This window comes from Cynocephalus volans, chromosome 10 (assembly GCF_027409185.1).
Source record: "Cynocephalus volans isolate mCynVol1 chromosome 10, mCynVol1.pri, whole genome shotgun sequence".
Taxonomy (NCBI): domain Eukaryota; kingdom Metazoa; phylum Chordata; class Mammalia; order Dermoptera; family Cynocephalidae; genus Cynocephalus; species Cynocephalus volans.
The window spans coordinates 96,645,307-96,658,956 of record NC_084469.1 but is presented as its reverse complement, the minus strand read 5'-3'; the positions used below and the strand labels follow the sequence as shown (position 1 = coordinate 96,658,956).

General features: G+C 55.1%; 1 protein-coding gene across 1 annotated transcript; it reads right to left on the bottom strand.

Annotated features, from left to right (window-relative positions):
* Window positions 1-540: 540 nt before the first annotated feature.
* On the bottom strand, window positions 541-12,502 carry TNFAIP8L1 (TNF alpha induced protein 8 like 1). The gene is made up of 2 exons (XM_063113192.1): window positions 12,454-12,502; window positions 541-1,383 (listed from the first exon to the last, which is right to left on the bottom strand). The coding sequence occupies exon 2, from the start codon at window positions 1,376-1,378 to the stop codon at window positions 818-820; it is 561 nt and encodes a 186-aa protein (XP_062969262.1). The 5' UTR covers window positions 1,379-1,383; window positions 12,454-12,502; the 3' UTR covers window positions 541-817.
* Between the last annotated feature and the right edge of the window lie 1,148 nt (window positions 12,503-13,650).

Below are 13,650 nucleotides of genomic sequence, written 5' to 3'. Positions count from 1 at the left end.
ACAAAATCCCACAGACTGGGTAGCTTAAACAGACTCAGTTCTGGAGGCTAGAAGTTGAGACCAAGGCAGGGCAGGGCTGGTTCCGAGGCTGAGGGAGCATCTACCTCAGGCCTCTCCCCCGCTTCTGGTGGCTGCTGACAATCCTTGGCCTTCCTAGGCTTGTAGAAGAATCACCCCAGTCTCTGCCTCCGTTTCCACAGTGTTCTCCCTGTGTATGTGTGTGTGTCCAAATCTTACCCTTTATAAGGACACCAGTCATTGGATTAGGGCCCACCTTCCTCCAGTATGACCTCATCTTAACTAACTCCATCTGCAAAAACCCTATTTCCAAATAAGGTCTCCTTCTGAGGTCCTGGGACTTAGGACATAAACATATGGATTTGGGGGGAATTACAGTGCAACCCATAACACCCTCTTTCTTCCAGTTCATGACCTTGTGTGAAGGAACAAAAAAGCCTAGGTCACATGATTCAGCAAGAAGCACCAGCTTTTGTATTAAATCAAGTGATCTGAGGGGTGCAGGCAGGTTACACGGGGGTCAGCATGGCTCACAAATACAAACGGGAGGGAAAGACAGACCTGGCCAGCCCCACACTGCCTCTCCCTATCGAGGCTGGGCGGGGAGGAGAGGCGATGTGGGTCTTGGAAGTTGCCAGGACAGAAGGTCGAGTGTCCTCTCAAAGGGGCCAGGTCACCTGTCCAGGGGAGTTTGGCCAGAGAGCATCAGATTGGGAGAGAAATTGAAAACCCACCAATCCCTCCCCCTAGCAGCAAAGCCACAAATGAGCGATGGATGGGATGGGCGGGCGGCCAGAGGTCATATGCTGCCCTCGTCCAGCATCCTGTTGAGGCCGTCACAGATCCTGTGCAGGTGGCTGCAGTAGGGCTCGGCGGGGCCATACAGCGTGGCCAGGAAGTCACAATTGGCCAAGTGGCCAAAGACGTGGCTAATGCGGCCATGGGACTTGGCGGTGAGGTGTGGGCCCACGGCCTGGTGCAGCAGGTCCCGGCACTCGAGCAGGCCGGTGGCCAGCACGCGCCGGTCAAAGGTGAAGTCCACCTGGTGGAAGCTGACCACGGTCATGGCCAGGCTGCGCGCCCGCTGGCGGAAGCGCTGCAGCAGCGCCAGCTCCTCACTGCCCAGCTGGCCCCCGTGCACCAGCAGCCCCAGCTTCACGGCCACCTTGACCAGGTTCTTCACCACCTTCTGGGCCTCCCTGCGGCTGCGCGTGAACTCTTTGGTGGCGCGGTACAGCTCGTCCAGCACGTCGCTGCTCGTGTCATCCACGAACACAGTCACCATTGCCTTGGACGCCATCTTGCTCAGGAGCTTCTTCTGGGCCTGGAGAGCCAGGCTCTTGGAGCTGAAAGTGTCCATCAGCCCTGCTGGGGGAAGAGACAGACCAGTCATCAGTCCCCATGGCCCCTGCAGCTGGGAGCCCCGCCCCAGGCATCCTTCACTCTTGCCACTTTTGTTTGATCCCACCATCTTCCCAATCTGTGAAATGGGTACATTCCTGCAGGGATCTCAGGGCACCAAAATGGGCAAGATACTTACATAGGATCATGAAATGGTTATTGTTTCGACCCAACAGACCTTAAGTAAGGGACCTAAAGGGAATTTGTTTCTTCGAAAAAAGAAAAAAAAAAAGTGCTTAAGTCAAAGGAATGAATTTGTAACGGTGAAATCCGAGCAGGGCCTTCTGAATCCCAATATTTGTGGGGCCTGGCACCAGCCCCCCAAACCCACGGTATCCTTGCTGTGAATTGAGAAGTAGCTCAGATGATAACACCAGGGTCAAGGGTTTGATCCCTGTGGCCAGCCACAAAAATAAGAAGAAAGGGCTCAGGGTCACCAATTACGGGGGGGTCCGTCTCCCCTAAATCCAGCTCGTCACTCTCCACCCACACCCCGCAGCTCAGGATGTTCGGGGTGGAGGAGCCCAGTTACTGTGACCAATGCCCCACCTTCACTGCCCCCACAGGGTTTACAACAGACATCCCCAAGGCCTCAGCCCCGGAATGAGCCAGAGGGACGGAGGCCTGGGCAGTGGGTCCACAGTGGGGGACATTTGGGGGGTTTCTAGAAACGCATCACCCAGTGATTCTCCCAATACGAGAACACTGACACTTGTGACGGCTCCCATCCAGGAAGGAGCCCGAGAGGGGGCCCAGGTGAAAGGCAGGCCTGCTCTTGGGGAACAGGGACCAGGCCTCTGACCGCAGATGGCTGTCTCTGTCTGTCCCTCACATCTCTCCTTTCGTCCTCCTTACACTGCAGTCTGCCGGATTTCCTAAGCCCTGGAGCCTCCCCCTCCAACCACCTCCTTCCCGCAGCTCTGGAATCTTCCTAAGTTGCAGAGCTGGGCAGCTCCCCATGTCTCCCAGGACCAAGCCCCATACCTCGTTTGGGCCCCTGATGATTCCCTGGCAAACTCCTATACACCTTCCAAAGCCCTGGTCCCCAAGCCCTTGCCTCTTGCCCTTGCAGATTCATCCCTCAGCTCAGCCTGAATGCCACTTCCTCCAGGAAGCCATCCCTGAACTCCCAAGCTGGCCAGTGAGGCACCTCCTCTGAGTCACACGGTGCCCCAGGCGTCCCCCAGCCCTGCTCTGCTCCCCTGGCTTGGTTTCACCCCTGGTCTGCTTCACCCTAAGCCACGGGGGCAGTAATGGGCCTGACTCCCTATCTGCTCTGTCCTTGACTCCAGAAGCATCTGCCAAATGAATGAGCGGAGCCTGGAGGAACAAGGGAGGAGGGAAGGCCTGGGAGCCGCCCCCGGCTCTCACTTGCTGCCCCAGCCCCTGATCAGCCCAACTCCCCACCAGCCAGGCCAGGAATGCTGTGTGGGTCCCCGTCCACCCCTGGGAGCCCCCACAAAGCCCGTCTTTGTGCGAGCTCAGACTGCAATAGAAGTCCCACCCCTTAACCGCCCTCTCGCCTGCCCTCAGAGGTCAGGGCGGGCACGGGAATTACGGATGGGCCTTTCCTGCTTCTCGCCCCGGTCACAGGACCCCAGCTGTATGCAGGCCTAGGCCAGAGCAGGGGGCTGTCGACTCAGTGCCACGTGGCAGGCCTGAGCCCGCGGCCTGTGCCCATTTCATTGTTTCCACCAGGTAGTGGGCTGATTGCCCATGTTGCAGAAGAGAACACAAAGGCTCAGAGAGGTTGAGCCACTTCCCCAAGGCCACACAGCAATATACTGACTGCCTGCCCGCAAAGCTTTTGCACCCCGATCTCCCTCTGCCTTCCCCACCTGATGCCCATTAGTGGCCTGGAGGCTTGGAGGACCGGGAGCTGTCTCCCATGACAAAACCAGTCCCGATACTTCAGGTCTGCTCCCGGCTCTGGCCTCAAGGCAGCCAGTATAACCACCACGTGTCTTGGCTTCTCCATCTGTAAAATGGGGATGATGGGAACCAACTTCATCCAGGAACAGAAGCTTGTGGTCACCCCAGTGTCCCCCGAGCTGTGAGCCTCCCCTGGGCAAGAGGCTGGAATCCACTGCCTGGAATCCTTCCATTCAAGCTTCCACCTGAACTCTCCAAACATGCAGGCCTAGTTTTCTGGGAAATTCTCTGGGGAAAAAAAGAGAAGCCCTAGCTTCGGGCTGGTCTCCCGATATAGGAAGTACTTCCTCCTCCTGGATGCCTTCAGGCCAGTTTTTCTAGAATGTTCTATTATGTTCCCTCTACCTCGACACCCCCCCAACCCCCCAACCTTACTTATCAGGCAAATGCCCGCTCATCCCTCAAGTCTCAGCATCACTGTCACCTGGAAGCCTTCCTGGATGCCCTAGGCTGGGCCAGGTGCCTCCTTGAGCACCTTGGCTTCTGCGTTCAGATGATGCGGGCCAGGGCTGCACCTACATTGTTCACGCTGTGTCTCTGGTTGCCAGCCTAGGGCCTGGTCCACAGCAGGCGCCCCGTGAGTGTTGAATGCATGAGAGAAAAGATGCCTACAGACATCAAAACTGAGAAGGAACTCCCAAGCCCCTGGGCCCAGACTCCCCATCTTACAGATGAACCAACTGAGGCTCAGAGAGTAAAAGGCCATTCCCTGGACCCCGATGGCCCTGGAGCCCAGGTCTTTCCACGTATCTCGGTGGCTGTGTGACCCCAGGCAGGGCTCTGTCCCTCTCTGGGCCTTGACTTTCCCATCTGCTGTGCCTGAGGTTGGACTAAGTTGATTTGGGAGGGGAGCCGGGCCTGTTTACAGGCTTCAGGAAGGGCCTGGGCTCCCAGCACACCCCACCTCCTCAAGGCCAGCAGGAAAAGGGGTGAGGCGTGGGGCAGCCGTGGCCTCCCTACTGCTAGACCACTGGGCCAGTCCCCAGACCTACCGACACCTGGAGCGGCCCAGCTGCACGGCCCCCTTCCTCCTCCCTGACCCATTGTTCTGCCAGAAACTCTCCCATCCGAGCAGCCAGACAGGGAGATGCCTGCTCTCCCGGGGGAGCAGGCCACGGACCAAAATAAACCTGGGCCTTCCTTCCTGCAGGAGGTAGTGTGGCGTCCACATCAGCACTTCTGGGGCAGGGACCTTCCCAAGGGACCAGGTGCCCAGTGTTGTGGTCCTTGCCCACCAAATGCCAGGGCACTCCACTATTGTCACAAGCAAAAACATTCCACTAGAGCTTCAGGGACTCGGCCTGAATACTCATTCAGTCACTCAACGAGCATTTATGGAGCACCAACTGTACACCAGGCAGTGGGTATACAATGATGATCAAAAGCGACCCCATCCCTGTCTTCCTGCGGTCCCAGCTTTCTAGACCCCCATCCCTGAGGTCTCCTTATTACAAAACAATGTGGGTGCCCCCGTACTACCCTGAAACGTTTACCCATAGGCAATATCATCTACCTCCACGTGCCAATTTAAAAGCCAGATTAATAGGGCTGGCTGGTTAGCTCAGTTGGTTAGAGTAGGGTGTGAAACACCGAGGTCAAGGGTTCGGATTCCCCTATCGGCTGGCTGCCAAAAAAGAAAGGAAAAAAATCAGATCAATAGATGGTGATAAAGGTCATATTCTGAGGGAGACCAAAGTGGGAGGGAGTCTAGAATGTTCCATGTTCTGTCACTTGATCTGGGTCTATACAGATGTAAAAAGTCATTGAGCTAGATGGTTGCACAGCTCTGTGAAGACACTAAAAACCAGCAACATGTACAATTTAAAACAGTAAGTTTGGGCTGGCTGGTTAGCTCAGTTGATTAGAGCACAGCTTATAACACCAAGGTCACAGGTTTGGATCCCTGTACCAGCCAGCTGCCAATAAGATAAATAAAACTAAATTTTATGGTATGTGAATTATATCTCAATAAAAAAACATAACATTTGTCTCCAAAGAAGATATACAAATGGCCAATCAGCACATGGAAAGATGCCCAACATTATTGGCCACTGGGGAAATGCAAATCAAAATCACAGTGAGAAGCTACTTCACATCCAGGAGGATGCTATTACCAAAAAGACAGACAAAAATAACAAGTGTTGATGAGGCTGTGGAGAAACTGGAACCCTCGTGCACAGCTGGTGGGGTTGTAAAATGGAGCAGCCGCTGTGGGAAACAGTCTGGTGGTTCCACAAACAGTTAAACACACGGTTACCATAGGACCCAGCAATTCCGCTCCTAGCTATCTACCCAAGAGAAATTAAAATGTGGATCCACACATAAAGTTGTACACAAATGTTCATAGCAGCATCATTCACAATAGCCAACAAGTGGAAACAACCCAAATATCCATCAATAGATGAGTGGATAAAGGCCACGTGGTCCATCCACACAGTGGAACATCACTCAGCCACGAAAAGGAACGAGGCTCTGACACACACTACCATGAGGATGGACCTTGAACACATCACGCTCAGTGACAGACGCCAGACACAAAAAGCCAGGCAGTGTGTGACTCCATTTACATTAAATGTCTGGAACAGGCCGATCCACAGAGACAGAAAGTGGATTCGTGGCTGCGAGGGACTAGGGGAGGGGATGAGAAGTGACTGCTAATGGGGAAGGGGTTTCTTTTGGGGGTGATGAAATATTCTGGAATTAGTGGTCATGATTCCACAAGCTAGTGAACCACTGAATTGTACACTTTAAAACAGCGAATTTGATGGCACGTGAATTATATCTCATCGAGCCGAATACTTACGATCTGTGCCTCTACGTGCTTTGTAACTCATTTTAAAATGATAAATAAGTTTAATAAGTTAAAAAGCAGGATTTGTAACACAAATGGGAAATGAAAGGATTACACAAACTGAGATTTGTAAATTGCTTCCACGTTTCCAGGCACATAGTGGTTACTCAATACACATTTCCTTAAAAAAAGAATTTCCCTTCTGAAAAACTCGGGCCCGACTGCCCTTGAAGACAGAGTGAAACTATGAGAGATTTGCCTGGCACAGTGCATCGTGGTGAACATGCAGCTATAATTTCCAGTCAAAACAGAGCTCCAGGGCTGGCAGGTTAGATCAGTTGGTTAGAGCGTGGTACTGATAACACCAAGATCAAGGGTTTGGATCCCCATACCAGCCAGCCACCCAAACAAAACAAAAATAGATTCATTTTCCCTTGATTTATCCAGGAGTTTCATTCTGGAAATATTCCCTGAATTTTAAAGCCGTGCAAAAGCACCCCATCCATTGGATTATGTTTTTCGTGAGACATTTAGAAGTTGTGGGGGCCCAGGGGCTGCCTTAAGTCTGGCTGGATGCCCAGTGTCCCTGGTCCCTGCCACCCAAATGCCAGAACATCCTGCTTTTATTATAAGCAAAAAAAGGAAAAAGAAATCCTTCAAATTCCTAAAACAGGCCCCTAAGAGGTGTTGTCACCCTGCTGGAAAGAGGAGATGCCAGAAACCAGTAAATATAGAAATAAACAGGAGGGAGCTGGTGGGTTAGCTTCCTTGGTTAGAGCATGGTGTTGGTAACACAAAGGTCAAGGGTTCGGATCCCCATACCGACCAGGTGCCAGAAACAAATGGAAAAAAAAAGACACTCCAGGCAGAGGAAGAACCTGTGCAAAGACCCTGAGGCGGGACCATGGTAGGTGTGCTAGAGACCAGTGAGGAGGCCTCAGCCCCTCCACAGCCCCTGCGAAAATCACTGTCCAGGTCTACCCACAGCTCTGAGGTCTCCCCGCCATGGTCCCAGACAAGCCCCACACCCCAGGAACAGCTTTCCCATCTGTAAAATGGGCATCCAGCTGCCAACTCCCTGGCTCTGTCAACTCCAGCCCTGTCCCCCTCATCCCTTCCCAGAACTCTGGACCCTGGACCACGCTGAGGATATTCACCAACCCCCACTTCATCTTTTGGACCCTGAACTTCACCCTGTCTCCCCTTTTGACTCTCCAGCTCTCAGATGCCTTGAAAACTGGCTGATGTCAAACTTCAGGGTTGTTCTAGCTACAGCAGCATCTTCACCTGCAGAAGGCCAAGGCCGGGAGGCAGGAATGCATCTGAGTCTCCTTGAGAAGTGGAGGGGGCAGTGAACAGTGCTGGCTCAGGAGACCTTGCTCTTCCCAATCCCACCAGTCCCCAAACTCAGGAGCCGAAGCCAACCTTTCCTCTGCCCTCCCCTTCTCCCTCTCCCCGCTCCCTCACTCAGCAGCTGTCCCTGCAACACACTCAGCACAGTGCGGCCTCAGGGCCTTTGCACGTGCTGCACCCACTTCCTGGAGGCCCTTTCTCAGCATGAAGGTCCCCTGCTCAGAGAGGCCTTTCCTGACATACTAAATAAATCACTTCCAGTCCTCTCAATCACATGCTGTTTATTCTAGACAATTAATTCTATCAGCCCATTGATTTAGAACTTAGACCTCCCATGCCAGACACGAGGCCACAAAGGTGAGACCTAAGTCCATCTTCGTCACGGTGGGGCTTGCAGTTCGCACCACCAGGCACACAGCTGATGCTCAAGAAGTGATTTTTGAATGACTGATCAACTACTGAGCGTAATGTGCTTGGAAAGCTGCCCAGATCCTGTTGGTGGGGAGGCCCAGATGGGGAGACTTCACCCTCAGGCCCCCCAACCTAACTGAGCTGGGCACATGGCAACCCTCCCACCGAGGTCCCAGGCCACAGCCGATCTGGGGTGGCCCCTCAACCTACCCATTTCCAGTTCTAGACACAAGGCACAGGGGTGATGGGGATTCCACGGGGCAGATCACGGAGCTGGGAACAGATGCCCACCATTTCCACCAGACACTATCGATGAAAATAACCTCAAGGGCACAGATCATAGTAAAATGGAGGATTAGGACGTTGATTAGGAAGATATGATTTTTGAGTATTTATTACCTTCACTGTTTTATAACAGCTTTATTGAAATATGATTCCCATACTGTAAAATGCCCTGTCTTAAAGTTCACAGTTCAGTGGATCTTATATATTCACAGAATTGTGTAACCATCACCACTCTCTAGTTCCAGAACATTCCATCACCTCCAAAAGAAGCTCTGTCCCCACTGGCAATCACCTCCCACTCCCACCCCCTCACCCCTCAGCCCCCCACAACCACGAATCCACTTTCTGTCTCTGTGGATCGGTCTGTTCTGGACATTTCATATAAATGGAATCACACACCATGTGGCCTTTTGTGTCTGGCGTCTGTCACTGAGCGTGACGTGTTCAAGGTCCCTCCACGTTGTAGTATGAATCAATGCTTCATTCCTTTTTATGGCTGAGTAATATTCCATACGTTTATGTTAAACACAATTTTTTTAACCATAAGTTTATATTCTGTCATTTTTAATAATGGCTGCATTTAACAACTGGATGACAAGGTTCCAGCTCTCGTGAGCTGGCTCCAACATGCCACTGGTCCACAGCAGCCCCGCCCCCATCACATGAATTCTTTATGCCACACACAGAGGGTGTCAATAATTGATGGCCCCGCTTGGCAGGGCCAAGCCAGCCGCTCCATCTCTCCTGTTGCAGCCCTGGCTGCAGCAGTCCAGAGTGGCATCAGGCCTCTGTCCCCCATGGCCAGCGTTCCCATACACCCTGTCCCAATGCAATGCCCACGACCAACTTCGGGACATTGGACACTCACTGCATCGAGCCCTTTATTACCCGAGACTCAGGCCTCACAAGTCAGTGCTTATTTTAGCTATGGCGAAAGAGAAAGGGGAATCTGCTGGCCCTAGCGGGGGGACACACCAGTGACTCTCAAACTGGGTTCCCTGGAGACTCAGTGGCCACCCCAAGGATGAGCAGGGTCCAGCCACTTGCTGGGCTGCACTGGGAGCCAGGACACTTTTGACTGTGGTTGGATTTAAAAATGAATGTTGGGAGGGCATGACCCACCCCTCTGTGGCTCAGTCTGAGCAAAGGATTTTTAACAGCAAGCAGAAGCTTGAGGGTTACCTGGCGGGAATGTGGCTGTAGCCCCTAAATGTGTCCCCACTCGACACACTTCTCACCTCTCCACAGCCTCCATCCTGGTCCCCTGGTCACCTTCACCCTGGTCCCCCATCTCCCACCCTCGTCCCCACAGTCTGTCCTCCCCGCAGATGCCTGTGAGCACCTGAGTCAGGCCCTGTCCCTCCTCTGCCCATAACCCTCCATGGCTTCCACTTCCTCTGGGAAAAGCCCAAGTCCTTCCCGCCACCCACAAGGCCCTGCACGACCTGCCCCGTCCCCTCCTTGCCCTCCCCTCCTCCCTGTCTCCCCCTGACTCACTCTGCTCCAGCCACACAGGCTTCCTTGCTGTTCCTCCAACACTCCAGGCTCGGTCCTGCCCCACGGCCTTTGCACAAGCTGTGCCCTCTGCCTGGGATGCTCTTCCCCCAGGATTCCATATAGCTATTTCTTTCTTGTCACTCAGGTCTCAGCTCACATGTCACCTCTTCGGAAGGCCCTCCCAGGCCCCCCATCTCAACTAACCTCCCCATGCTTCTGTCCCTCCATCGCTTTCATACAGTTACAATTAAGTGTAATGATTTTTCTGGAAGAACAACGTCCATCTCCCCCAGCTACGGTCTGTGAGCCAAGCAAGGGTGGGCGGCAGATCAGTTTTCCTCATTGCTGGATCCTCAGTGCGCAGCTCCAGGATTGGCTCACAGCAGGTGCTCAGATCCTGTTTGTTGAATGAATTAATGACCTCATGGTACCAGAGGGGGACAATGTCAGAGATCTCATCCACTGTCCAGCCAGGAAAACTGAGGTTGAGAGTCAGAGGTACACCAGTGTCACACACGAGCACACAGCAAACCCCTCTGGGCTGGCTGGCCCTACCCAGGCGGAGAGGGGCTTAGATCCAACTTCCACCACCCCCAGAATCCCAACAACATGTGTTGCAGTGACCTTGCAGGGAGCGCTCCCTACGTACTAGGCTTTTTACCTCCAGGTCCTCACTGCCAAATTCTCTTGTTGGACCTGCAAGTTTGTGGCTATTACAGAGGAGGAAACTGAGTCAGAGGGGGCTGGGAGCTCACCTAAGTTCATAGAGCACTGATGTGGCAGAAGAGGGATTTGAACCCAGCCCTTCACTTGGGGTGATCTTTTTCTTACTCTAGCCCACTGCAAATTTGGTGTTCGAGTCTCCTCTTGCCCAGAGCCCACCCCGAAGGGGAAGGGTCTAAGGAGCCATTTTAGGATGGGCACGCTGTGTAACTGGACTGATCCTGCCCCTCTCTCGGCCTCCGCCTCCCATCTGTACCAGCTGGGGCTGCACCTGGACAAGAATGAGTCACATTTAACATCTACCTCTGGATGGGGCCGTTTCCACGACAACAGCTGGAGTTTTGACCTCAGGGCACCCTCTCATTGCCCCATTTGACAGACAGGGACACTGAGACCTCCTGAACCCACCACACTGAATTGTCAAGCAACCAAAAGCCCCCTCACCCACGTGGGCTGAATCCTGGCCTGCCCAGGCTTCAGATGAGGAAACTGAGGCACAGGGGCCACCTGACCTGCCCTAGGCCACACAATGGGAGGGGGACACCACAGGGCCTTGAATCTGCACCTGCCTATCTCTTTCCTTAGGGATCTCCCTGCCCCCAATACCACCATAGGAGGGTTTGGGCCCCCTACACACCCCCAGGGGTCCAGGCACTCACCCACCACTGGTATCCCAGACTGCCCCAGCCTCTGCCCAGTGCCCGCTCTGCTGCTGCGCCAGCCAAGGGGGAGAGAAGCTCAGGCCAGGTGTTTGGCTGTTTGTGTTTGGGTGACAGCTCTTTGTTCACCGTTTCCATAGGTACAGCGTCCCTGGGCTGGTCCTCCTCTGCCCCTCCCAGCAGCCCAGCCCTTGCTTGGGCAGGTCCTTGGCTGGACCCATCTAAACAAGTTGTTATGTTTTAAAATTGGCGCCCGCCCATGGACCTGCCATGGCAGTAATGGGCACTGCCCGTGCAAAGGCCCTGAGGCTGGACTGTGTCTGGGATGTTGGAGGAACCGTGAGGAGGCCCGTGTGGCTGGAGCAGAATGAGTGAGAAGTGGGGGAGGTGACCTACAGGGCCTACATTTCTGCATTTAATCCTCCCAGGAGCCTTCGACCCCAAGGAGTTATGTCTCTCCCTGCTTTACAGATGAGGAAACTGAGGCTCAGAAGAATGGAATCACTCGTTTAGCATACCATGGCGATTGGCCGAGATCAGACCCAGCTTTGAGTTCCCCCGCCACTGAGCGACCTGCTGTCACCTGCTGTGGCCTCCTAGGGTGTCCACCCCCCGCTGAGCTCAGACAAGCTCAGGAAATGATTCGGGAGGCTTGTTTACAGCTGGCGCCTGTCCCTCCTCCAAGGCCCACCCCCCTCCACTATAGAGAAGGGTCTGATGAATGTGGGGATCCAAAAGGAGAGCAGATTCCGGTCCTACCTCTGTCCCCATCTCCCTGGCCAAGTACTGGTTCCTTTCTCCACTCAGTTTACCCTCCTGCGAAATGGGCCCACAGAAAAAACCAGGAGGTGACAGATCTGGGTGAGATTTACCTGCCAATTACCGTGGTGGCGATAATCACAGTTCACAACTAGAAAAGCTGAGGCCGAGGCCTCAGGCCACTGGAGACCTCACAGGTGGCCAGTCTCGGTGGGCCTGGCCCTGGCTCTCCCTTTCCCAGCCTCCTGGTAGCCAGAAGCCACACTTATTCCCACCTCCACACCTTTGGCTGGACTGCCCACCACGTGAAATGCCCTCCCGATTCTGGACCTGGCCCGAGCACCTGCCACCACGCACTGCTAAAGGGGCAGAGTCCAGGACACTCCCCACGGGGAGCAGGGGTGGGCGCTGGTCCTAGAACAGAACCTCACTCCAGGGGAGCAGTTCAGACCCAATCTGTCTCCTTTAACCCATACAGCCAGAGACAGACAGAGAGAGGGAAACTGAGGCAGGAACACAGACAGATGGGGGTGCAGGTGAATATGAGGGCAGGAGGGACAGGGGATAGCCAGGTGGCCCCGGCGTGCGCTGAGATGGGGCGGCGCCCGGGCACCGCTCGCTCACCTGCCGTCCGGGGCCCGTCGCGCGTCCGACCGTCGGGGATCTGTCCAGCCGCCTCCGTGGGGCCGGGCCGTTGCCGCCGCCGCGGGACAAGCGCCTGAGGCCGGGGCCGGGGCGGGGCGGGCAGCTCGGCCACGCCCTCCTATCGCCCCGCCCCTCCCAGGCCCCGCCCCGCCCCTCCCAGGCCCCGCCCCGCCCCCGCCCCCGCGGAAAAGACCGAAGAGGAGCCGGGCGGGGGGTAGGGGCGGGCCGAGCGCACGGCTCAGCCAATGGTAGCGCGGGCGACGTACAAAGAGACCAATGGGAGCTGGTCACCGCGGCAGGGGGCGGAGCCCGGCGGGGCTGAGTGGGGCGGGGCGGGGGTGAAGCCACGCGGCTCGGGGGATTCCTCCGGAATCGGGAAGGGGGCCGGATGCGGGGGCGCCGGCCGGAGAAAGGGGAGGAAGGCGTTACAGAGTCAGAGAAAGACGGAGGGGGTGGGGAGGGTACAGGGACACGGACGGAAAGAGACCAGAGCTCCAAAACGAGAAACAGACCAACCACGTGGCACTGAATGGGCCGCTTCCTCCTGGGACTCAGTTTACCAGTTACCTGGGTGATAGGAATTTGGGTAGAAGGACGTTTCTCAGTACCTCGTCCGTCGGTGAACCCCCTATGTCAGAATCATCTGGGAGCTCACACGTGCAGATTCCTGCGCCCCAGGGACTGAGTCTGACCCAGCCTTATGGGGTTGTAGATTAGTCTTCAGGGTGAGGCTAGAAGCAGTCTCGGGGTGGACGGATCCTGGAAACCCCACCAAGGGACTCCCCAGGTGCAGCCTCGATTTCCGTGGGAATGAGCCAGCGGGACACGCGGGAGCCTTCTGGCTGCCAGTGGGCCGGGCGGCAAGGCCAGCTGGGGCCCCCCAAGAGGATGCAGCTGTGAGTCCTGGGAACCCGGCCCTGGAAAGGCTCCCAGCTCCCCTGCGGCTCCGCTTCCTCCCTGCAGCCCTTACTGTGGGTCCCAGGTGGAGTTAGGGCCTGGGGAGGCCTTAGCAACCAGGCCACCTCCTCCAGGAAGCCAGGCGACAAACGTTTGTTGAGTGCCTGTTGTGTGTCTGGTCCTGACCTGCGCATAGGGCATCCAGACAGACCCTGGCATAGGCCTCGTGAGGCAAAAATAAATAAAATGTCTCTTTTTCCCATTTCGGGGGAGGAAACT

Coding starts and splice junctions, on each gene's coding strand:
- TNFAIP8L1 (XM_063113192.1), bottom strand. CDS start 1,378: ATGGACACTTTCAGCTCCAAGAGCCTGGCTCTCCAGGCCCAGAAGAAG.